Below are 26,469 nucleotides of genomic sequence, written 5' to 3'. Positions count from 1 at the left end.
ATATGTACCAAACACTGGAAAATTATTACTGGGTTTATTTCTAATTTCTTACCAAACATAATATTATAATTAAAATACCAAATCTACCTATTTCTAATCTAAATCCAATTCTGATAAAAATTCTAACCTGACAACCCTGTATACCAAACACAACATAAGGGTTACAATTTTAAATGAAGAGGCACTGTTATTGAGAAATTTGAAGAAATGATTGTTATAGAGTCTTAAATGCGTCGGTAAACATGGTATAAATTTAATTGTGTAAATTATTACTTTAAAATATTATAACGAAATTATCACGTCGCGTAACGTAAATGGCAGGATCGTCACGCGAAAGGGAAGCCTGTGAAATTACCCAGTTGCGTCACGCGAAGGGCACGATCATTCTGGACTTTTCACAGGTTTTTCCTTCGAAAGACGGTCATGCCTTAGCGTTACGCGACGGGGTAATTTCGTCCGAATATTTTGAAGTGCTCATTTGCGCAATTAAATTTATGCGCTGGCGGCTCATGTTTGGACATGACGAATTACTTCGTGCCGACCTCTTGCCAATAAACTTTCCGGCCTCATATGAGAATGAAAAACTTGAGCATTTTCTGAATCGGTGGATGAAGAATCGCTCACTAAATAATTTATTATTAACCATGTTCCCAGGAAAAAGATAATTTCGAGAAAGGACGAGTACGACTGAAGTGGCTATACATACAAATTCATTTACGGATCTATATACTTCAATTGGAACTGGAAGAACCGGCGGCTTACCACCATAATGAAATTGCCTTTTATTTTGATTATTTGGAAATGATTTTTGTTGACTTCGTTGTGTTGACTTCGTTGGGAGGCTTGCATAGTTTGCTACGTTTCCCCTGTTATTGAGACAAATATTAAAAAAATATGGAGATGCGGGGTATCGATCCCCGTACCTCTCGCATGCTAAGCGAGCGCTCTACCATCTGAGCTACATCCCCTTTGTTTTATATCAAAAATAAATATAATGAAATTGGCACACTCTAAACTTACAAATTATAAAATAACTTAGAGGTTTGTTTTTATACACATTCAATATATTTTTTAATCGTGGTGTGTGTTTAAACTATTCATATAATTTGTCTTTCTGGGTTAGTAAAACTTGTAGATGTGAAATAAAATTCAATCACAATTTTTATTCTAATTCAACGTTGGCTAAATAAAAATAAATCATAGAGATAAAACCCAATACACTTAATAAAGATGCCTCAACTAGTTAATTATATGGACAACAAAGAAAATGTTCAATTATCATTATTAGTTTCAATGAACAACACCTAGTTCTTCAAACTACTAATTAAATCATACCCAAAAAGAAAAGAAAAAAGGATATCCTCTAATCTTAAGTTAAAAAATGAATAAGGAAAATAGAGAGAGGTTTTTGAAAAGAAAAAATATGCAAGAATTTGCTACTCCAACTCATCCAGTTTAACCTCGTATTGTTCACCGGATGAAAGAACTTTCACGCCAACCATTCCTTTCTGCCACTCAGCATTCCCAACCAATACCAATCTGCGGGCATTGATGCGGGCTGCCCGTTTGAACACCCTTTTGAGAGCAGAAAATAAAGATGTCAGGAACCAACGTATACAACAAACTGAGGATTTTTTACAAAATATTTTTACCATTTCAACGGTTTGTTCTCCAAGACCAAATCAACACTTTGTCCCTTTCCCCTGAGTATGGACGCCACTCCAGCTGCTGCACTTTGGAGATCCGGGTCCAGAGAGCACACTATGTTCTCCACTTGAGGATTAAGTTCAGGTAAAAGCCCCTTCTCCTTTAGCAACTACAACAAATAACTGCAAATCTCAGTCTCATACTTTTCTTTTTGAAATCTTTTCATTTATCCAAGGTCGACGCAAAAGTCAAACTAACTATGGGAAAACCCAAAACCATAGCAGTACAAATAGAAGTCATCATCAATATGAGTTAATCAAGAAACCTCAAGAAAAGACAAAACCCCAAATCAATGTTCTCAAATGGACCCACCCACCAGGATAACTCAAGTGTTAAAAGGCTCGCACTAAAATGTTTGAGGTATTCGATTCTCTAAGAACACCTTGATTGAAGTTTGAGATTATGAGTGGGACGTTCTGCTAGTCACAATTCAAACTTTGATTTGCTAATCCCATTTTCATATTTACTATGCACATTATAGTTTAAGATGATTCAACTCACCTCCACTATGACAGCATCACCGAATCCAAAGCCACAAGCAGGAATGTCATCTCCACCGAAAGTCGAGAGTAAGCTATCATATCTTCCACCTCCACAGATGGCTCGAAGCTTCCCTTCTCTGTCAAAACCCTGTTAAACAAAATATCTACAGTAAATATATACATGATCAAGACTGAAGAAACTAAAAATTAGTGAACCTAACCTCAAAAACTATTCCTGTGTAATAGGCCAGACCTCTGACAATAGACGCATCAAACTGAATCCATTCAGAAAAACCAAATTTCTCCGCAAGCGAGAAAAGCTGTTTCAGATCAGCAATTGCTTCTCCTGTGGCTCCAAGTTTTTCTACAAATTAAGAGACAAAACAGTAGTAAATTTACATAGTGTTCTCCCTATTATTACTGTTCAACCAGGATTACTGCCTCTTATATGAATTCTTTCTGCACAAGGAAACAGATCCCTGGCTACTATTTCTGCTCTTGTCAAGTAATTCATGGCCAGGAACAACCAATGATAGAAAAAATACCTTCCAACTTCGCCAAAGACTTGACCGAGAGAACCTGCAATAGCTCATCAATAGCTGTATCTGATAGCTCAGCTGATCTCAACTCTTTTTTAATCTCATCCAGTGGAACTTTTTCCAACTATTGAGCAAAAAATAAATATCGCAAGTGAAAATTCAGAAATCATTTAGTAACAAGCAAAAAATACATAAACAACTTTTAGTTGGTCATGCTATGGTCCCTACATTCTAACCGGTGTAAAATTTCAAGATGATCAACAAAAAGTGATAAAAGAAATTCGATTACGTCTGGAAGCGCTTTGAGTTTAAACGGGGGCATGACTGTGGGGTGTCATGCTAGTTCTCCTTCATTCAAAAAAAAAGTGATAAAAGAAATTCCATGTCCCTTTTCACCTGACTAGAGAATTGGTAGGGGTAATCAAGACTCTTATAACAAAAAGAAAATTAAAATGTACACAACAGATTATTTTATATCATATGTGAAATTAAGGACAGAATTGCAAGGCAAAGGGAACCAAGGGCTCAGAAATTTGTAAACTTCTCTCGAATAACAAACCTTATCTATAATGATGCAAACTTTGCCAAACATATTTTCTGGTACTGAGTAGCACTTCAAAACTTCTTGTAAAACCTGAAAAAGAAGTAAATAGTAGTAAATAACAGCTTGTGCAAGTAAGAGGAGCCAGTGATAATAATTGGTTAAAGACTTTTATATACCTTCCGACTGGAAACTCTAAACCCAACATGGGATGAGGTTATCCCAATTCGCTTGAAAAAAGTCACAATAGAAGAAATAAGCTCTGCTTCAGCCTAGAAGACAAATAAGAAAAAGGATTAAGCTTTTTACATCATTTGTAACATTGTAAAGCCTGACTATGTAGTTCTTTATTATTTTTTCCCAAAAGTAAGGGAAAAGCCAGAAGTAATTGATAGATGTTCTATTCAGAATCCAGTTAAAAACACTAACTAATGTTCCTTTTGTGTCAAAATAAGCTGAAGGGGATATTTTACTTGGGGGGTTGACTAAAGTAGATTTATGTCCTCTATGATACAATTCTAAGTGAGTGAGCAGTTATTTCACCCTCGAACACACACACACACATGGTCAAGATTTCCCTTTTGTTTTTCTCTTTTGTTTGTTGGACATGGGTGGAAAGGAACAAATATTTTTATGGTTCCATCTCAAGCCTACTTATGGAAAGGAACAAATATTTTTATGGTTCCATCTCAAGCCTACTTATGGAAAATCCCTTGGCAATTTTATGTTCTCTTTGTAAATCAAATTTAGCACCAGGTTTATTCCCTTGAGCAGGCTAGCACAGCATCCCACTTCCATAACCCCTACTTCAATCAAAGTGCTTTCAGTTGGATATGTAAGTTAATAAATCTTGTCACGCTTTCCAAGACTCATAAATATGTCTATTTTCATTGTTCAATGCTTTAAGATCTGTAAGGCTCGTCAAATAGACAAGGGACATACTTAGACAGTTGCATTTTGGAACTAATTCTTTTATGGAAACAGAATATGTATGTATAACACTCTCTATACAAAATAACTTTAAATTTACTCACTATAACGTCGGGTACACCAATGATATCCATATTCCATTGATAATGTTCGCGACGCCGTCCCCGGGTCATTCTCTCGTAACGCCAGCACTGTCCTATAGCAAACCATTTTATCGGTAGGGATAAAGATTTTCTGGACAGAGAAAACATGAAGATCAAATTCTAGAATATGTAAATGGATAAGCAAATCACAGATAATGATAGATAGCAAGTTAAAGTTAAACCTTATAACCATGAACAATGATTAAAAAGAGAAAATCAATATCCTTGCACTTTCACACGGTTCTAATTTTTTTATCACTCCAAATGAACACCTTTAAAGAGGAATACATCATTGTGTTGATTTTGTTAGTTGATGGTGGGAATTGGGAAATCAAACAATGTTGACCTTGGAGAGGTAAATCAAAGTAGTGTGAAAATTGAAGATACAAAATACCAATTTTCTCTATTGAAAATAAAAAATGAACAAAAAAAACATTCTAGTTCAAAATACATATAACAGGTATTGTTAGATTTTTACCCCTTTTGTATCACAAGTCTTGCCAGTGAAGGTGTTAGTTCAGGGCGCAATGCAACCCGGCGGTTTCCTCGATCCTCAAAACAATAAAGCTGTATAGTAGACAGTAAGGAATAAAATATTAGGTTTAGCCATTGTATACTTCAACAGGTTTAAGACTAACACAAAAAGGGAATTATACACTTCAACATTTAGTAGAGAACTCAGCAAATAAATTTTGGTAGATAAAGTCCATGCTTTCGAGGGAGCAAGTAACAAACTATATTGCAAGTAAAGAAATTATTGGAATTGTGTTCCTTCCTCTTAGTAGGGACTTGCAAGAATTGCACACCTTGTCTACCATAATACGCTTGCTTAACCACAAAGATCAAACTGCATAGTCTAATAATCTAGCAATAAAAACAGGGGAAAAAGAAACCTGGTCTCTAATTTCTTCGCCTGCTTTTCGAATGAACAAAGCTTCTGACTCAAGAACTGGAAAATCGATTTCTTCAAAGCCAAACAACTGAGAAACCTGTAATAAACACAGAAAATGCATCAAGTTGCATGTTCGAACACAAAAGGTCCAACCAACCAGTTCGCTCACTAAGAACAAATTTAGCTCATGAGTAACAATTTGCAAAAACAAACAAAAAAAAACTAGTTCAATAGATGATAATAATAAGCAGTTGCCGAAAATTGATCGGCAATCAGTATAAATGAGCATAAGCATAGAATTTAATAAAAGTATAAAGTACCTAACCTCCCTGAAGTTCTGGAAAAGCCAGCTACGAAGGCGCATTTCCTCTGGGGGGAAATCCCTAGTTCCTTTGGGAGGATTAACATCGATTTTTTCAACTGCATCAATAACTGGAGGAGAAGAACGCGATCCAGAACGGGCGCCGGAGTTGCTAGTTTCATTCAAATTAGGGTTAAAAGTATCCGAAGAAGCGGCGGATGAAGATGACGAATGGCGGGCTCGGAAGTTAGCCGAAATTGGAAGAGCGGGATAACTAGCTGAAAGAGGTCGTGAATATGTTGAAGCAGATGAAAAAGGGAGAGGAAATCGGTGAACATAAGTGTGGAAAGCGGCGGCAGGTACGGGAGGTCTCGCGAGGAAGAGGAAGAGACGTGGGTGTAGGATAAGGAGTGATGAATTTGCGGGCATGGTGCCTTCTTCTTCGTAGTAGATGAAGTGCAGAGTGAGAAGGGAGAAGAGAGTCTACAATGAACTGAACCGGGTTGATGATAAACCGATGGAAACGGGTTATAGTTTAGTTGTAATATTTTATTTATGAGAACTGTTTAAGGGTAAAATAATACTAATTGGGACTAGTAAAATTATTTTTTAACAAAAAAAAAAAATATTCAATTAAAATAAAGAAGTGATAAGATTTATATATTAAATTGTATAAACAATTTATAAAAATAAAACTCTCCAAAGAAAAGATCACGATGATTAATTAATTTATAGAGAATTTTTTCAAAGAGAAACTCATTTGAATTTTTTAACGATGAGTGTTGAAGTAAAGCAGGTCGAACGAACAAATGAAACGGTGTCGAAATTTCTTTTACCAAATATTATAAGTGACAATTAAAATTATTTTTAGTCGATGGTTGGTAAGTAACACTAGAAAAGATCGTGCTGCGTGAATATCATCAACATATATAATCGAAATAGTGAGATATTCATACAAATTATCGGAGGATACCTATAAAAGATTGTCTATCTAAGAGATCAAATACAATAACTCTTTATTGAAAAAATTTTAAAAAATTTCATATCCGATTATTTCATCATATTTGTTGCTAAAGGGACGTACAAATTCGAAAAAACCAACACAATCAGAGTTTGTACGATAAATAAACGATCCACCAACGATTAATCAAATTATAAAAATCCGAGAAAAAAAACCAATCATTACTATTTATATCTCTTAATATTTATTTCATTGCAAATTTTATAATATAATTAACACCAAAGTACTAAACCATCCCTCAAACAATATTAAGATTTATTGTCCTGGATATACACTTTTGACCATATCTAAAAATAATAATACTATATAAGTATCTTCCTAACATGACTACATAAAAAAAAAAATTAGTAAAAGACATGTCTGCCTTCATTGAGAACATGAACTCCAACAACAAACATTAAATTATGGACCCTTTCTTGCAACTTTAGTTTCGTATGATTAAAAATAAATAATCACTTGAGGATCAAAAGTCACATTTCATGAAATCAATTTTCTTTGCACATTTTATCTTTTGACTCTTTTTGTTATTTTATTATTATTTTTATAATTTATATTTTATAAATAATCACACAATTAATTCAACTACAACTATCTTTAAACAAACATCCGCCCTAAATGAAATCACTTTCTAAATTAGTCAACTCTTCTTAAGCAATAAAGTTTGTGTAGAATATTAAAAAATGATAATCTAAATTAAATTTATATTATTTTAAAATATTATAACACTCCATCAATTAATCAAAATATTAAAATATTATTTAATAAAAAAAAATAAATTATTATTATATATTAATATTCACTTTGTATTTTTTTTTACTAGGATTTTGTCATCCTTCAACAGAAAAAATTAAAATATAAGAATATTTTGATAATTTCACTAAAAAAGCTATTTTTTTAAAAGTATTTATCAAACAATATTTTTAGAAAAAAACCTGAAAAAAACCATTTCCTCAAACACGTCTTAAAAAAATAAAATAAATAAAAAATTCATTTTGAAAATTACCTTTTCTTAACATTTATTTAAATAAACTGGAATTTATTTAAATAATTTTAACTGAACCAACTCTTAAGAAGGTTAATATATAATAACAATCTAAGAAAATACATTTAAATAATTTAATTGATAATTTGCATGATATCATCATTAGAAAAATGATGAAATAATGTTTAATTATATATAAATTCTAAAAATAAAATATTTGAATTGAATTGATAAATTGGATAATATAATTATGAAAGAATTGATTAAATAATATTTAATTATATAAAAATTTTTAAAAAAAATTATAAAACTAATTTTATATAAATTATATATTTTAGAACTTAATTATTTAAATAACCCAACTTAATATAATATTATTTCATTTTTTTTCTAAATTCATTAATCAAAATAATAAAATACTCTTTAATTAAAAATAAAATAAAATATTATTATATATTAATACTAATTTTTTTTTTTTATAAGATATATAACTCCTCAAAATAACACGTATAACCTCAATTATTTTCATCAATCAATGTTTTAGTTTTATAATAAAAATTAATTTTTAAATAATGCCAGATCAAACAACTTTAAGTTAAAGTACTATAAAATAGAAAGAGACAAATAGGACACTAATCCAAGTTCAAGTAGCGCCATTTGGCACTACATGTTGCCAAACTTTCCAAACCCGATGTGGGAATCATACAGATAAAGAGAGAATCTGACTAAAAGTGAAGTTGGATCACATGGAAAGGGACACGGAGGTGAAGTCTCCGCTACTGGCGGTTGGAGAAGATATTATCAGCAGGCCGAAACCCAACGCTGGAAGCGGCGGCAGTAGGCATCACCACCGATTGAGTCGCCGGAATTCTGTAGCCTCGTTAAGAGGAGATTTTCTCACCAAGTTACCAGATAAGATCCGCAAGGGCTTAGATCTTGAATCCGCTTCTCTTATCGATTTCTCCAAAATCAATGGCCTATCTACAGGTTTACCCTTTCTTCCTTCCTTCCTTCCTTCATTCACTCCTGTATGTATTATCTCTATAATATATGTTTACAGATCATCTCCCATTTCTGTATATATATATAGGAGAAAAAGAATATTATGAGAAACAAATTGCGGCTTTAAAATCATTCGAAGAAGTCGATTCTATAGTTGAATCCGATAGCGTAGACGATGGAGAAGATTTCGAAGAAGAAGAAGCTCAACAAGAAAAAGCAATGAAGATATCCAATTATGCCAATGTTATACTACTCATTGTTAAAATATATGCTACAGTAATGAGTGGATCTTTAGCCATTGCTGCATCTACTCTTGATTCCTTGCTGGATCTCTTGGCTGGTGGCATTCTTTGGTTAACGCATCTTTCAATGAAGAATGTCAATATTTATAAGTACCCTATTGGTAAATTAAGAGTTCAGCCTGTAGGAATTATCATATTTGCTGCTATTATGGCCACACTTGGTATGTCAACATAGATTTTGTTAGTTGATTTGCTCAAATTTGTCAAATGATTTAACATGCTCATAATCAAATGATGTTAATAGGATTTCAGGTTTTAATCCAGGCTGTAGAACAGTTAATTAAAGACGACCCTTCAGAAAAGATGAATTCCACGCAGCTTGCATGGATGTACACGATCATGTTATCTGCGAGTGCTGTAAAACTCGCCTTATGGTTGTATTGTCGTAGCTCGGGCGACAACATTGTCCGTGCCTATGCTAAGGTGGTGGTGATGATTAGTGTTAAAAAGATATTGCACGAACCCCACGTCAGTAACTGACTGGACATTTGTTGTTGTTTGTCAGGATCATTATTTTGATGTTGTGACGAATGTGATTGGGTTGGTGGCGGCTGTTCTTGGCGATATGTTTTATTGGTGGATAGATCCAATGGGAGCCATTGTTCTTGCGATATACACTATTACGAATTGGTCAGGAACTGTTCTTGAGAATGCCGGTAAATCAATCCCAGCCCTCCATTGGTTCATAACTCGTTTGCTATTTGCTAACCTTTTGTAGTAGGACTTCATACAATATTTTCTTCATGTAGTATCGCTCGTGGGACAATCTGCGCCTTTAGAAGTCCTTCAAAAGTTGACTTATCTTGTAATAAGGGATCCTAAGGTTAAACGCGTCGACACAATCCGTGCATACACTTTTGGTGTTCTCTATTTTGTAGAGGTCAGTAAAAAGGTAAAAAAAATAAATTAAAAACTTACTTTGTTTGCTTAACTTCTTTTTAAACACAAACAGGTTGACATTGAACTTCCTGAAGATCTGCCTTTAAAAGAAGCTCATATTATTGGAGAGAATTTGCAGAACAAGATTGAGAAACTGCCCGAAGTCGAGAGAGCTTTTGTCCATCTTGACTTCGAGTGTGAACATAAACCGGAGCACAAGGTCCGTGTTCGGCTCCCCAACACCCAGGATTGACTGTCCGGTCTCCATTCAGGAATTAGGGTTAGTAGTGAGAAACAAAGAGAGAAATAGATTTCCTTTTTTTCTGTTCATTTCAATTCTCAACTGCTTTGATACAGTTCCATAACCATTTGAAGCTATTCATAAATGCTCAATTGTCTTCATTTGGAAACTCATTTTCTCTTAGATTTCACGTCCCAATAGAAAATACATATACACCCGAATCCAATCTTTAATACATGCATGAAATCCATTTTTTACGAGTCAGTCAAAAAGTGGGGAAATCAGTGCATCATGATTTTCTTTTGTTGTAGAATTCATGGCGAAAAAAGATAAAACATTTCAAGAATTGGGTAACAACTTGCCATTATACATCTTATTAAGCAAGTCGCGGGCATCAGGTCTACGAAGGAGACCCTTATTGTTGGGTAAGCCAGTTCCCAAACAAACAGGGCACACGAGTTTCCCTCGACCTGCACCACAACAATTCCCAATTCTTAACAACAAGCAAAGAAGACGTTAACCTGGCATAACAGAAAAGAGAAACATACCATAACAATTTGGACACTCAGTGAACTCATAGACATCTTTTGCTCGTTTGCGGTTGAGTGCCTTCCATTTTCCTGTACCACCACACATGTCACCTAAATGAAAGGAAGTACCATTTCATGCTCCAGAAACAGGTTGTTGTTCTTAGACTTTGGAATTGGGAATTGAATTCCATGTTTAAGGTCATCAAAATAATTTAGATAAAACATTAGTAATAGGAATAAAAGCAAAAGCTCATCTGCACTCACAAATAATGGCCCCGCTGCCACTACAATTGCGACAAACGGGTGGTCTATCCTTCCCATTGAGTGCAGCTGCTTTTGATTCTGTAACAGTTCCAAGGTTTCTCAAAACTATTGTTGAGCATAAACATGACATACACCCTCTTCGCGAGATCAAAGTTTGCGATTTCTGAATTGGGGTCAATGTTTGTGATTCCTGGATTGCGAAACAAAGATATAGCACACAAGTCAGGATATACAAAAGATGAGCAGTTGAAGATCAAGAAAACCCACCTTCACTTCAAGAGGTTCTAGTGGAAGATCTGAAACACCAGAAGAAGAACTCTCCTTTCCCAAACTGGATTTCACATGCAATCTTGGAAACTCTGAATGTACTATGCCATCATAAAAAACACGGAAAGGGGAGAAATAATTAAACAAGCATTAACCATGTTAATCATCTAACTTAAATGGCATGGAGAAGTGAATCAAGCAAGCAAATTGGAGAAGAGAACGCCTCAATTTCCATTTCTATGTCTGAATATGTCAGTTAATAGACAAATTCCTGCATTTTCTGGTGTGAAAATAGATAGACTCAATTGAGTAATAGATAGTTATAAGCTTAGACTCACAGCTATTTGACGAGGTCTTCTGGTGTGAAAAGATGCGCGGGAGAACGGACGGTGAGGTAGAAGAGAGATGGAGCGACATCTCTCTATCTCTCTATCTCTGCCGGGAGAGATAACAGAGAAGAAAGAAAGAAAGAAGATGACTCTAACTACTCAACATTTTTGTGATGATAATTGCTTCACCTCTACAAAATAAAAATAAAAATAAAAATAAAAAATAGTTTATTTTACTCCACAAATCCAACTAATAAAATAAATAGGCAATTTTACAATTATTTAATATAAAATATTTATTTTTAATTAAATTATTTAGTATTTTAATATTGCATATTATCTCTTTCCTATTTATAAATAGCTTTTTTTTAAGCATGGAAATTTGCTTAGATTTTGTTAGAATTTAAGCAAAGATTATAACATATCAAATACTTAACTTAAAAGAATTAAAGAAGTATTTTTTTTTTTTAAATTACTATTAGTTATTTCAAATTAAGACATTTTTATTGAAATTAAATTTTACACTTTTTAATCTATTATGCAAACTCTTATACCCTTGAACTTAAACTTGTAAGTTGCTTTGCTTTTTATGAATCCTAAATATTTTTAAATTGTTAAACTAGATCTTATGAATAGACTTCTCCATGTATAATATGATATCAAAATGTTGGTCTAATAATAATAATAATAATAATAATAATAATAATAATAATAATAATAATAAGTTATTAAAATCAATATACAACTTTTATATGACTTTTTTTTTTTTTTTTTTACTTTTCTGTTTTACAACTTATTAAAATGACAATAATAGAGTGATTTAAATGTTACGAGTTTGATTATATTAAAAATATTTTAAACTAAAATCAAAATATATGATTTTTGGATCCAAACAAACAAAATCTTCATTGAGTTGGAATTATTTAAATAATCATTGATTTTTGTTTTTTGTGTGAGTCAAGGCTGGCCCTGAGGTAAGCCCGATAAACCCTCGGGCTAGGGCAGCCCATTTATTAAAAATAGTAAGGTTTTAATTAAATATATTGTAATTTTGAACATAAGATAGTCTAGTGGTTCTAGATAAAAATTTAAAATCTTTGTTTTGGTTATTCGTTCAAACTTCACCAAAAACCATTTAATTTTTTTAACTCGACCTAGGACAACAAAAAATATCGAGTATTTTTCTAACAGGGGCTGGGGCAGCCAAAAACTCGGTACCCTGGTGTGAGCTTACTTAAAATCATGTTGTCATTCTCAATGACAACATAATTAAACATCATTATCTTATTCAGAAACAAACCTATAACTAAGAGTTACAGGGTGAGCATAATTTGGGTTTATCCAACTCTAACTCAAAATATTAATTTGGATAAGTTAATTTGGGTTGGATTGGGTTGGGTTGGGTTGAGTTGAGTATGAGTTGAATTTAATTTGGATTGAGTTAGGTTATGGTTACTTAAATTACCCAAATTATATAAATTTAATTTAATTCTCTATTATTAATTCAATATAAATTAATCGTCTTTCAACTTCAAGTCGAACACGTTTTTGACATATTTAACACGTTTTAGGCACGTTTAACACGTTTTTGACATGTTTAATACGTTTTGACATGTCTAATATATTTTCACACTCATAACACGTTTTCACGTTTTTAGAATATTTAACACGTTTTAAAATGTTTAATACGTTTAACACGTTTTTCACATTTTTGGCACGTTTAACATGTTTAATACATTTTGACAAGTTTAACACGATTTTCACGTTTTTGGCACGTTTATGATATTTTAACATGTTTTTGATATGTTTAACACATTTAATATATTTTTCATGTTTTTGGTATGTTTAACACGTTTTTTCACATATTTACACATTTTTCACATTTTTTGCACATTTAACACATTTTGACATGTTTTTAAATTCATTTAACACATTTTTAGCACATTTAATATGTTTTGGTTCGTTTAACATGTTTTTCATGTTTTTCATGTTTTGGCATATTTTTCACGTTTTTGACACTTTTAACATGTTTTTGACATTTTAACACGTTTTATTTTGCACATGTAACATGTTTTTAACATGTTTTTTGCGTTAACACGTTTTGACAAGTTTTAACACGTTTTTGACATGTTTAACACGTTTTCACGTTTTGACATGTTAAACATGTGAAAAATGTATTAAATGTGTCAAAAATGTGAGAAACGTGTTAAACATATCAGAAACATGTTAAATATATCAAAACGTGCCCAAAAGTGAAAAACTTGGAAAACATGTTAAACATGTTAAACATGTTAAAAACATGTTAAATGTGTCAAAACATGTTAAACGTGCCAAAAATGTAAAAAAAAACATGTGAAAACTTGTTAAACATGTTTAAAACATGTTAAAAATGTGAAAAAACATATTAAAAATGTGAAAAAACATGTTAAACGTGTCAAAACGTGTCAAAATGTGTCATAATTGTGAAAAACGTGTCAAAAAAGTGTTAAAGATGCTAAAAACATGAAAAAGGTGTTCAACTTGTCAAAAACGTGTTTAACATGCCAAAAACGTATAAAACATGTTAAACGTGTAAAAAACGTATTAAACGTGAAAAACATGTTAAACGGATAAAAATGTGTTAAATGAGTCCAATACATATTAAATGAAAAAATAAAAAATAATTTAGATTAATATGAGTTAGGTAAATTTAATTTGAGTTGGATAAATTTAATTTAGTATGAATAATATGGGTTGGATTTACCCGCTTATTCACCGTTAACTATTGAACTGTTCACTCCATCTTCAAGTTTCTAACCGCACTAGAAGAAAAGAAAAGAATAACAAATAAGTATAGTTGTCAAGTTCGTTATCTCTGTGCTATATCAACTAAAATAATAATGTATTAAATTTTAAAATATTAAATAAAATATTTACACTAGTTAAAAAAATAAATAAATAATTTCCGTAGTACCCAATAAATCCTAAGATGATAAATCACCCAAATATAATAACTAAGAGAAACAAAAAAATATTAAAAAAAAATAAAAATCAACTTTAAATTCAACTATAATCATACACTATCTTATATAAATCAGATCACTTAATTTACTAATAAAATACTAAAATATATTTTATTTTAAAAAATAATTATTTTATCATTATATATTAAACTTTTAAAAAATAGTTTGTTAAATTATTTTTTAAAATTTAACAATAATCATACATAATTTCATTATTATTTCATTAATTACCATACAACACTAAACTAACAAAATAAAATACTAAAATACCCTATCATTTTAATTTTTTTTTATTATATATTAATATTTTATAAAAATTATTTAATTTATTGACAATCAATTATTTAAATAAACTAAGGTATATTAAAAATAAACGACAACTTAACAAATTCCACGTAAAACTTTGTAGTCGTGGTGGTCACGTTATTTCAAAGATCGTTTAAAGTGTCAACGGTTTTTTCACCGCTTAAATAGTCGGTTTAAGTGGGCGACGGAAGAATTCGGAAAGAATTGAACATTTCTTTCGATCCAAGCAATTCACAATTTAAAACATATTTCTAAAATAGTATATCCATAATCAACTTAATTGAGACACTCAATAAATTTTATCATAATATTGATAAAAACATTACCAAACCAGAACCATCATCACCATTTTATCCGGTCATAGAGGAATAGAAAGCTCTCTCAGACCATGTTCCTTTCTCCTGGTCGTTTTGTTCAACCGGCTCACCTAATTAAACCCTACATTTTACGCTGCTTATTTCATAATTCATATGTTTGTCTTTCTAACGGTTCTCCGCAAACAACAGAACCTAGTTATCATAGAATTCAGTCTCTTTCTCCGCGGGCGGCCAAAACCTAGTTAGTAGTTATTATAAAAGGCCTTTCTTTTTTTATATATTTCTTCTGCTACAGTTTTCTAGGAGGAGAGAGAACCAGACGGCGCTGGCCCGCGGCAAACCCCCATCTTTTTGAATTCAACCAAGTCAGTTCGTTTGCTACGCTTGAGGGTCTGTCTGCCATTTCCAATCGCTTCTTATTTCTGTACTCAACCGGCTGATACACAAGGAATCGGCCATTCTTTGTAACCTGTTCGAAAATCGAGATATCTGATCGGGAGCTAGTGCTATTGGTGTTATCCCAGATCAATCTGAGATAGCAGTACAGCAGGGATTGGAAGAAGCTGCATATCGCATGATTCAAGCTTTCTTCTAATCAATGGAAAGCACGGATTTCGACGGGCCAGACAGCAAACGACCTCATTTAAATCCTGTATCATCACCAATGGCTCGGCACACCTTCGATTCGTCTGATAATGGACCTGTTAGCTTCTATATCTTTCTGTTTTATTGTTAACGATCGATCGTCCCTATTACTCTTCCCATGCATGTATAAATTCTTATAATTGGAATCAGTGTTATCCGTATGAGATATTTTTCTTACGTTGTAGATTAGCTTTCTACATATGGAACTGATTAATCTGACACATGATATGCTATTCCTATGATTTGGCTGCTACAAGCAGAAAAATCCATTTCAGAAGCCCTAACCAGATACTTTGTTGCTTTTAGCCATCCCCAAACTAGTTATGTTGACAGGATGTAGCTCCATATTCCTCCTTTCATTTGCTATGCGAGAACCTTCTTTTCTGTAATGTCATTTGTTACATTTATGTAAAGCACACATGAAAGAAAGGGTTATATATCAAGCTTCATGCTAATGTCAGGTTGATGCTGGAGAGCTCCAGTACCAGAACCAAAAACTTGTTCAGCAATTAGAAGTCCAAAAACAGGCCTTGATTGAGCTTGGAAACAAAGTTCAAGATGTAAAGGAGAAACAAACTTTTTATGATAACAAGTTAATTGAACTTAACCAAATATGGGATGAGGTAAGATCTCCATTTAGCTCTATTCTCATGTCTTTACTTTAGACGGCACATATCATCCAGCATTTGCTGCCCTCATCTGATTATTGTGTTTGTTTTAGTTGACTGATGACTTGGTTCTGCTCGGACTGTGGGTTGGGGTACACGAAAGTGCTTTACAAACCTTGGATAGAGTAGACCATTCACGAGGTTATCTTCTGAGCATCTGGTTCAGTGAGATCTTATATTTATTTTGTCCATTCAATTGTGAGACATGTTCAATTCCCTTCTGGTTAAATTTTAGCATACTGGTTTGTTTTTTAGGTTCAATCCCATCATGTCCTGCAGAGAATATATTTCTCTGTAAACTACTAGAAGTTGATTCAATAGAAAACAATGATAGTGATGAATCACTTCTCTACATCAAAGAACTCCTTGACAACCGCATTTCCTCCACGCTTGCGTTAATGAAATTCTTGGAAGATGTTATTTGTAAACAGAGAGCTGAAATGGAGAGTATTTCTGATGCTTTAGAAGGGGGTTCATCACTAGAAGGTAAGAGGAAAATGTTCTCTTTATAATATTGATATTTTTTAGATCCATGCCATAACTATGATGCTGGATTATATATATATATTTAGGTAAATGTAACTTCTGACAATGATGATTTTTACGACTTTTATGTGTTGGCAGATACCATGGTCCATGTAACAAATTTAGACCTTTCAGTGAGAGAGGAGGCTTCTTTTGAGAGTAAGACAATTGATGCACTTCGGTTGAAACATAGATTTTATGCTGATAAAATACAAGCTTATATTGACAACCAGCCAATGGATCAATCTGAGATAAGTCATCTTTCAGGTCAGTGGGAACTTAACAATGTCGTATTGGGATAGATTTTATGCTGATAAGATACATGACCCATTTTATTCTCTTTTGGAACATAGGAATGTCGTATTAGGATAATATTTATACATTTATATACACATGCATGCTACTATGTATGCACATACATTTTCTTTTTAAAGTTAAAGCTTTTATAAATAAGTAGTCGTGGAGTGCGACATATTGCAATTCTTCGCTTGCCAATCAGTAATCCCCTTTCAATCCCTCTACCTACCATTTAGTCTAACTGCGTCCCACAAGCATTCAAACAATTATATATATTTCATAGTCTTGATGATCAATTATTGATCTTTCTGGGAACTCAAAATGACAATTCCATCATCAATTTCACCTTCAGAATCAACCCACATTAGACAAACATAAGTATGTGCACCCTTCTCTTGCCAACACTTAACTCCACTCAAACCTACCTATATAGGATACATATCTGACGAAGGATCTTGAAATAAAAAATAGTTGTCCTGCGGCCCAGAAGCCAGCTCATTGAAAGATGCCAGTAAGGCAAGACAGACAGGAACAGCGACCAAAAATGTCAACCTAACAGATTCATCTGCAATACAAGGAAACATTCCATCATAAGACGTACTCTGCTCATGATATTTTTGAACCTCAGTGTCATTCCTTTGCAACAGAGGTGACCACCTTAGCATAAACCATTAATCAAGTTAAAAAAGATAATGATTGAAATTATAATGTTATCTGCCGATGGCTATAGCCGCCATCGGAGGCTACAAAAGCGTTTATAATAGAAGGAAAGCGTTGGAGAGAAAACCCTAGAAGTAGAGTGGTTTTATATTGAATTGAGTAACATAATATTGTTTTTATACATCTTTCAAACCTACCTACTTACATGAAATTAGGAAAACAATAAAATCTAAATAATGATAATAAAAAAATATTAATAATTATGTAAATATAATTGATCAATATCCTTAGCATTCCCTTCAAGCAAAACAAAACGTTGTGGTACAAATCCTAAGCTTGTCAAGAAAAAGATGTTCACTGTCTTCAGCTTTTTCTTCGAAATTTCAAACAGTAACAATGCCTTTGCTCCTGCTGTTATGCTTCGTTTTATGCTCTCTAGGCTTCAATTCCTGCCCTTTAGACTTCGACTCCACTTTTAAAGCTTGGTTCCCTCTCTTTTAGCTTCGTTTCAACTCTTAAGGTTTTGTTTTCTACTCTATATGCTCCGTCTTCACTCCAAACACATTGTTTCCAGTTTTTAAGCTTTGTCTCAGGCTCTTTTGCTCAGCTTCAGTGGTTTCGTCTTTAAAATGCCTCGTTTATGGTGATGACTTTGATAGGCTACAAGATGAAGATCAATTCAAAGGAGTTGTAGCGATGTTGCGATACTTTTAGAAAAGCGGGATTTTTTCCGACTTAAGCTTTGATACCAAGTTAAAGAAAGATAATGACTGAAATTATAATAACGCCATCCACCAATGGGTGGCTACGGAAGCGTGTATAATAGAAGAAAGAGGTTTAGAGAAAATTCTAGAGTAATTTTATTATTGAATAGATTGGTTACATAGCATTGTTTTATAATCTTTCAAACCTACTTGTATTGAAAATAGGAAAACAATAAAGGCTAAATAAAAGGAAATAAAATATTATTGATAATTATCTAAAGATAATTGATCATTATCTCAAAGATAATTGATCATTATCTTTATTACAAATCAGAATGGAGATTCTAGTAGAAGCATCTCCTCTAATCTTAGTTACCTTCAAACCGTTCTCTCTCCCCCCTTCTCTTGATTCATAATCAAATCACTCGAGAGTGAAGAAAAGGAAGTTCAACAGCTCCAACAAAACCCTAAACCCTACCGATTCTCACATTTGTATACGCATACAGGTTTCTATGAATTGCTGATCTCTAAAATGGAGGTTATGTATTACATTAACATTGATCTGTGTCTTTAGTTGGCAGTTGATATTTCTTGTAATAATTTGTGGATACTTTACCTTTTCTGTTGACTGTTGGCAAATTTGTGGCGATAGGGGAAGTGGAAGAAACCATTTTGGAACTAGAAGAAAGCAGAAGAAAGTTAGTCAATCTGAAAATGCAGAATGATGCAGTGGCTGGGGTTCTCCATCCTGTTCAGACTTCAGTAAATGGGAGTCTCTCACCAGAAAAATCTGTAGATAGGTCTACAGGAATGCAGGAATTGAAGGGCTCCATAGAGGAAATCAAGGTATTGTCAGGCGATAACACCACCTTTCATTTTTCTCATGTATGTATGTAAAATTTATTCTGCTGATTATACAGATAGTTGTATCTAAAATTTATTCTGCTGATTATACAGATAGTTGTATCTGACCGGTCTTCAGAGCTTCAAGATGCACAAGAATATAACGTTGTTTTATCAAAACAGTTGCAAGAGCTTGAGGTATATCAACTTGGATTTGTGGATTTCATCGCATATTATTGTCCATAAAAGACTATGGATGCATGTTCCCACTTCAGATTGACACTCTTCTGTTTGTAGGATGTACTGAAAGATGACAAGTATATCTTCTCGTCCCGTCTATATACTTTAATGAGTGATCAGCTTCAACACTGGAATGCACAAGCACAACGATATAGAGCACTGACAGATTCTTTGCAGGTTAAGCTGATTTTATTTATGCATATTGCTCTAAGACAGCCCAAGCTATTTGGTATCTCAAAAAGCTGCCTTCTCAGGTTGAGAAGTCTTCTATTGAACGAAGGGAGAAAGAACTTGAGGTGAAAGCTGAGTTGCTGGATGCTTCAAAGGATGCGTTTACCAACACTGAGTATAAGATCAAAGAACTTGAAGCAAACTTGCAGAATTGTATATTTGATAAAAATGAGTTAGAAATTAAAATTGAGGAAGCTGTACAAGATTCAGGTTTTTAATAAAAAAAAACTTAGTTGCTCATTATGCTGCCTGTTTCTATTACCAAAAACCCGACTTTCTAATGAAGCGTTACCTTACACAGGTAGAAAAGATGTTAAATCGGAGTTCCAAGTGATGGCATCTGCGTTGTCAAAGGAAACGGGTATGATGGAAGCTCAGTTGAACAGGTGGAAGAAGACAGCACATGAGTCTCTTTCCTTGCGTGAACAGCTGCAGTCTCTTAGTACCATATTGAGAGAGAAGGTTTACATATTTTCACCTTCAAATTGGCCAGTTCTTTAATTTTTAATAAATGTAGTTTCTCATCCATTTTAGCAAAACAAATGAGTGAGACATTCCAGTTGAGAAGATTCTAACAAATTACTTCTTATGATCATTCCATTAGCATGAATACAGGGGAGCTGATTTGTTCGGACACAAACTGCAGACGTTCAATGATAGAATAGTTAACTATATAAGCTCTGTTTAGCCTGTTAATATGTCTACATTGTGTAGTGTTATTGACCTTGTATTATCCCTCAAAAAATTTAGTGAGCTTTAGAGTTTGTTTCATTTTCTATGCCTCTTAGCTTGAACATGAAAGCAGAAATTTAAGGTAAAGATCATCAGTATCCTATAGACCTATCCTGTAAAATCATTTTATTTGTACAAGGAGGAAAATGTATTGTTGGTTGGGATCTTTTAAGTTTATATTAGCTTTTTGCTTGGTAAGACTTCACTTGAACTTAGTTTTTTAACCTGTTATATGGAATGTCTAAAGACATTATATAGATGAACCAAGAGTTCTTTGTAATGAAATTACGAGATTTCTTCTTCTTCATGGCAAAATAGTAGATTTCATGATAATAATTGCTGAGATGAATGTTGGACATAAATGATTAAGTGCACATTGACCTCCTTGTCTATGTTCTTTTAACCCTATATTTTACTCCTCTTCCTGTGGTTCTAAATACCTGATTTCTTTACTTCATACTTTTGTGGAAGACCAATGAAGAGATGTCCTTGGTGGAAAACTGTAATAAACAGACAACTGAAATCAAGTCTCTCAGGACACTGGTAAGTCCGTCTTCATACTCTTCACTCGAACATTTCTTATGTTTCAGGTTTAAGGTTCTTTATAGCACTCTGATATGTACTATTTGACTTTGATCTCGAGCATCTATTGTAATTGAATCAAGTAACACGGATATAAAACTGATGCAGATTGAGAGAATGGAGAAAGAGAAACTAGAATTGCAGGTCATATTGGAAATGATTGGTCAGCAAATTTATGACAACCGGTAAAGTAGCATGATTGCATTGAATCTATTCCTAATACTTTTCTTATTGTAGAGACATACTTATTGATTTAAAAAACAATAGTGTATGGATATTGCTTTGTAATTAACACATTCTCTTATAATGAAGAGCTATTTTAGCTGATAACAATAATGGGTACTCATTTATGGCCAGGAGCTTAAGAAAATCATGCCAATGCAAAATATATAAGGTTGTCTTAAATCTGTCTCAGTATTTGATCGGTATAGATTGTGAGGAGTACAATATAGAATATAGGAAGAAGGGGCTAGGTTGGAGATTGTTAGTATTAGTCAAAGGGGGGAGTAATGTCACATCTATAGTTAGATAGTTAGAGATTGTTAGTATTAGTTAGTAGTTAATATGTTAGTTAGGTTGTTAATTAGTAGTTCAATTAGTTTGTTTGTTAGAATAGTAGTATATATGAATGAAGATGAATAACAGTGTAGTCTCTCTCTCTCCTCTCTAAAGCATCTCATCTCCATTCTTGATCTGATCTCCCATCTACCTCTTTCGATATTCTTGTTTCATTATCTTCCATCTAGAACCATAGTAGGCTCATACTTGTGCTTCTGGTCTTTCACTAGCACAAAGGATGGGGTATGTATCTAATGTTGATAGCTATATTTATGAAGTTTTAAAAGAACTCATTAGGTTCATATAGGTTCATTTTGATATAGTTTAACATTTTCGTGGGGGTCAAAGAGCTTTATGAAACATTCTTGTTTCCTTACGTTGTTGTTTTTATTTTCTTCTTTGCTTTTTTCTTTTAGTAACATTTGAGATGCGCTCTTTTTAATAAAAGTTGACCTTATTCAAAAAAACAAAACTATCTCAAAGGATGGGGTATGTATCTAATGTTGATAGCTATATTTATGAAGTTTTAAAAGAACTCATTAGGTTGATATAGGTTCATTTTGATATAGTTTTACATTTTCGTGGGGTCAAAGAGTTTTATGAAACATTCTTGTTTCATTACGTTGTTGTTTTTTTATTTTCTGCTTTACTTTTTTCTCTTAGTAACATTTGAACGCATCATGCTCTCTTTTTTAATAAAATTTGACCTTATTCAAAAAAACAAAACAATCTCAAAGGATGGGGTATGTATCTAGTGTTGATAGCTATATTTATGAATTTTTAAAAGAACTCATTAGATTGATATAGGTTCATTTTGTTATAGTTCCTTTGATTTGAGCAGTAACGGGAGATCCATTGAGATGGATTGATTTTGGACATACATAATATTTCATTTAACATTTTCATTAGCTATATGGTCTCAAAGAGTTTTATGAAACATTCTTGGGGAAAGAAATGCGGCCTTCTTTTTGGCACATTTAATTTCGAAAGGAAGTTTTGTCTCAGAGCTGATGTATGCATTACATTCTTGTCTTGATGATGCTGGATTCAGAGATATAACAGAAATCAGAGAATCAGAAAGGAAGGCTTGTTTGCAAGCTGAACTACTGAGAAGCACTCTTGAAGAGCATGGTCTTCATCTAAGGGTGAAAGCTGCTAATGAAACTGAGACTGCTTGTGAACATAGGCTTTCTGCTGCTGAAGCTGAAATAGCAGATTTAAGGGCTAAATTGGATGCTTCCGACAGGTTTATTCTGGTCATCCTTTGAATTCTTTCACGGATTTTCCACTGAAAAAGAGAAGCCAAGGGACACTGATAATTCAGTTTGTTGTATCATCAATGTTTCTTTCAGGGACATCTTGGAACTTAGAGAAACACTTAAAATTAAAGACGGAGAGGCTGAATCATATATTTCTGAAATTGAGGTACTTTGAGTAATAAGTTTTGTTGAATCTACATCTGTTTTTAGTGTGTTACATTTTGAAGAATTAATGATATTTGTTTCCCAAGAATGTGATTGGTCTTCCTTGGAATCAATGGCTATTCAATATTCTTAGAATTTCTCCTTCTTTCTTTTGTGTATAATTCACTTGTTCATTGTCATGTAATATTATCACTTTGAATATGAAGAAAAATAAAGAGAAAGTAGATTGATATATTCTGTGATGCTTGAACTATTACAATGGGTGCCCAATTTATAGACAATACATAAGAGGCTAACTAAATGATAAAACAATAAACATTAATGACCCTTTTGTTGTGAAGACACTACTGGAAACAGTAGTGCATAAACAACAGGCTAACATTAACCGTGCATAACCACTTGGAGTTTATGTGATACTGTCTTAAGGTGACATGTCTAATACGCTAGTAGATATTATTAGTTTTTTTTTTTGAATTAAGGAGAACTAGCATGACACCCACAGCCATTAGATATTATTAGTGTAAGAAGCTATAGGCAGTTAGTAATTAATGATATTTGTCTTGCCAGAATGTGCTTAGTCTTCCAAGGAATCTATGACTATTCAATATTTTTGGAACTTCTCATAGCGTGATGTTGTGCCAGACTCCTCCAGAGAAAAAAAAAGGCTTAAAATGAAAAATATTCACTTGTTCATTGTCATGTAATGTTATCACTTGAATATAAAGTAGATCTTCTTTCATCTCTTTAGTTTCTCAAAACTACACATGTTTTATTTGTGTTCTTCTTCATACTATCTCATGATAGCTGTGTTATCTATATTCTATCTGCAGACTATTGGTCAAGCATTTGAAGATATGCAGACTCAGAACAACCGTTTGTTGCAGCAGGTGACTGAGAGAGATGACTACAATATTAAGGTCCATTTCTCGCTAAAAAGCTTCTTAACTCTTGGCTTTTAACATTCTTGTTTCCATCTTTTTATTTGATGTATGTAATTTGTTTAAGAATTATAGAGATGTAAACCCTATGTTTCTCAAATTGCAGCTTGTTTCTGAGAGTGTAAAAACAAAACAAGCCCAAAATTTACTACTCTCTGAAAAACAAGTATTGGCAAAACAACTCCAGCACCTTAATGCTACACTGGAACCCCTGAAGATGAGGATTTCTGACTGTGAGGAACAAGTAAGTTTCCTTTATAGCTTTGCAGATGAGGTTGCCAATTCATTCCTCATACAAAATGTACCTTTCAGATGAAAGGTTGTTTCATGGAAGCAATAAAATCTACTGAAGAAGATAGGCACCTTTCTGTGAGTGTGGAGTCTACCAAACTGGAACTGGCTGATGCAGAGAAGGAACTCAAGTTGTTGAAGTCTGCTTATTCATCTTCTGAGAAAGAGAGTGAGTTAATACAAAGAAAGACAGATGAAATACAAATGATGTTGGAGACTGAAAGGTACACAGTTTTTTTTTTAGATAAACAATTTATTTGTCATGCAAGTTTAAGACAGATTTGTGCATGTTCAATGCTTTATGGCCCACTTCACGCAGCTTCCTCAATATTAGTTAATATATTCCATTTCATTTTGCCTCCTTTCTGCTGAGTTTTTCTTGATTATGGTTCAGCCTGTTGGATTATGTGATCAGTCTATCCTTTGATAAATTTTCCATTTCCAGATACTAGTCAACATATATTACATTGCACATGATTTTTCTAATGAGACATAAATAAATATTGAATGGTGTCAATATTAAATTTAATAGTTTTTTCATTAGATAATTTTATAAATAGATGTTAAAATGGTACAACTTCTTATCATAATTTTATAAATAGAAATAGATACAATATAAATAATATTTAATCTCAATGTATTATTACCCATTTTTAGTATTGTTACCTAATTTTTATATTTATTTACTAGTAATCTTTTATAACTTACTAAAAAAATCAACACAAATTTTCTTTGTGGATGGTGGCTCTTTTCTTTGGCTTGACTGACTTAACTATTATTTGTTTTCATTAATGATTTTATTCTTCATAAAATAACATGAATACATGATTATAAATATTAATTCACATATTCCCTCTAGTTTACTTTTATAATCTGCTAGAAGTACCTTCATTAAGCTAGTAATTTTTATATAGAAATTTCCTTAAGAAACTCTTTTATATAGTGGGTCTATAGATAACTGACAGACCTTAAAAAAGAGGATTCTATTTGTATTCCTAAGCTGTCTTTAGGTTATATGACTTATGTTTTGTACTATAGATGCTGATAAAGGCAATGCCAATGTTCAATTAGGAAAAGATGTACCATAGACTTCCTGGTGGCAGTTGGATTGTCATAAAAAGATGATCTGCTAGATCTCTTCTCATTAAATCTTTACTGAAAATGTTCATCAATGGTAATGAATGCATTTTTGTAAAACAGAGATGAGAGGAAGAAGGCAGATGAAGAGTGCACAGAATTGAAAAGGCAAGTGTGTGAGATGACTCTTGAAAGTGGGGAGGCATATATAAAGAAGCTGCAGGACGAAATAAAGGACTGCAAGGCAATTCTCAAGTGTGGCGTGTGTTTTGATCGTCCAAAGGAGGTAAAGGACTCCAATGAAATATTGTTTGATGTTAAAAGTAGTTTATTTTGGTCAAATGACAAAAATAAAGTAAGAGTTTTTGATTGATGATGTGATATTGATTGATTCAAATAAATAAACTACATCCAAATTTGGGTTGGCAGGTGGTAATACTGAAGTGCTTTCATCTATTCTGCAATCCATGCATTCAGAGAAATCTCGAGATCCGACATAGAAAATGCCCGGGCTGTGGGACTGCATTTGGGCAAAATGATGTCAAGTTTGTAAAGATATAGCCTATGATCAATTCCTGTATCCAAACAGAGACCAGTTTTGGTGGTTGTTGGTTTATCTCCTAGTTAGCAGATAAAAAGATTTATAACTTAAATTCCATTTTATAGTAGTATTAGGAAATCAAATTGTTCGATGAAAACTATGGTTGATCATCTTGCTTCGTCTTTGAATGTTATTTGTCCCGTTTTTGGGCAACCCATTTGACAATTTGTTTGATCATGTCTCCTCTTTCCTATTTGCATGTTCAGTTGTTTTTTACTTTAATTGTTTTTCGTTCATGTTGTGTTCTTCACCTCCTTGTCTGTGTTCATATGTTGGGTAGCCTTGGTGAGTTAGGGGACAGAATTTTGTTTGGACTATAGATTGATGATATTTGGTTTAGACTTTGTCTTGCATGTCACAATGTATGTCCTATGGTTTGTATCTTATTCTGCCTGTGTTTTAATTCTTTGATGGTTGATTTCCAATCGAATTAAAATAGAGAAGTGTGCAGACATGTCTTCCTTTTCTTTGGGAGT

The 26,469-nt window shown here is 33.0% G+C and overlaps 4 protein-coding genes and 1 non-coding gene across 5 annotated transcripts; 2 read left to right on the top strand and 3 right to left on the bottom strand.

Moving 5' to 3' along the window:
• Window positions 1-895: 895 nt before the first annotated feature.
• Window positions 896-968, bottom strand: TRNAA-AGC. Its single transcript has one exon. It is a non-coding gene; the product is annotated as a tRNA-Ala (tRNA).
• A 232-nt stretch (window positions 969-1,200) lies between these two features.
• On the bottom strand, window positions 1,201-6,043 carry LOC124931381 (histidine--tRNA ligase, chloroplastic/mitochondrial). The gene is made up of 11 exons (XM_047471832.1): window positions 5,560-6,043; window positions 5,236-5,331; window positions 4,821-4,909; window positions 4,304-4,433; window positions 3,449-3,541; window positions 3,288-3,362; window positions 2,735-2,852; window positions 2,411-2,553; window positions 2,209-2,337; window positions 1,653-1,816; window positions 1,201-1,575 (listed from the first exon to the last, which is right to left on the bottom strand). Exons 1-11 carry the CDS (start codon window positions 5,962-5,964, stop codon window positions 1,437-1,439), a joined length of 1,581 nt encoding a protein of 526 aa, XP_047327788.1. The 5' UTR covers window positions 5,965-6,043; the 3' UTR covers window positions 1,201-1,436.
• Window positions 6,044-8,251: 2,208 nt separating this feature from the next.
• On the top strand, window positions 8,252-10,183 carry LOC124932063 (metal tolerance protein 4-like). Its single transcript, XM_047472666.1, has 6 exons — window positions 8,252-8,525; window positions 8,629-9,003; window positions 9,087-9,265; window positions 9,348-9,498; window positions 9,592-9,722; window positions 9,795-10,183. The coding sequence occupies exons 1-6, from the start codon at window positions 8,285-8,287 to the stop codon at window positions 9,972-9,974; spliced, it is 1,257 nt and encodes a 418-aa protein (XP_047328622.1). The 5' UTR covers window positions 8,252-8,284; the 3' UTR covers window positions 9,975-10,183.
• On the bottom strand, window positions 10,159-11,529 carry LOC124932064 (protein PHOTOSYSTEM I ASSEMBLY 2, chloroplastic-like). The gene is made up of 5 exons (XM_047472667.1): window positions 11,362-11,529; window positions 11,024-11,124; window positions 10,757-10,946; window positions 10,511-10,603; window positions 10,159-10,432 (listed from the first exon to the last, which is right to left on the bottom strand). Exons 1-5 carry the CDS (start codon window positions 11,438-11,440, stop codon window positions 10,302-10,304), a joined length of 594 nt encoding a protein of 197 aa, XP_047328623.1. The 5' UTR covers window positions 11,441-11,529; the 3' UTR covers window positions 10,159-10,301.
• A 3,515-nt stretch (window positions 11,530-15,044) lies between these two features.
• On the top strand, window positions 15,045-26,186 carry LOC124929324 (E3 ubiquitin-protein ligase BRE1-like 2). The gene is made up of 19 exons (XM_047469654.1): window positions 15,045-15,680; window positions 16,084-16,245; window positions 16,344-16,431; window positions 16,546-16,776; window positions 16,915-17,082; window positions 19,129-19,322; window positions 19,434-19,517; window positions 19,617-19,736; window positions 19,814-20,000; window positions 20,092-20,252; window positions 20,994-21,065; window positions 21,213-21,289; window positions 22,714-22,908; window positions 23,015-23,087; window positions 23,917-24,003; window positions 24,131-24,268; window positions 24,337-24,539; window positions 25,516-25,678; window positions 25,822-26,186. The coding sequence occupies exons 1-19, from the start codon at window positions 15,576-15,578 to the stop codon at window positions 25,951-25,953; spliced, it is 2,640 nt and encodes an 879-aa protein (XP_047325610.1). The 5' UTR covers window positions 15,045-15,575; the 3' UTR covers window positions 25,954-26,186.
• The last annotated feature ends 283 nt before the right edge of the window (window positions 26,187-26,469 follow it).

The sequence above is a fragment of the Impatiens glandulifera genome, chromosome 3 (assembly GCF_907164915.1).
Source record: "Impatiens glandulifera chromosome 3, dImpGla2.1, whole genome shotgun sequence".
Taxonomy (NCBI): Eukaryota; Viridiplantae; Streptophyta; class Magnoliopsida; order Ericales; family Balsaminaceae; genus Impatiens; species Impatiens glandulifera.
Note: the sequence above shows the minus strand (reverse complement) of the source record. Positions and strands in the feature narration are given on the sequence as shown.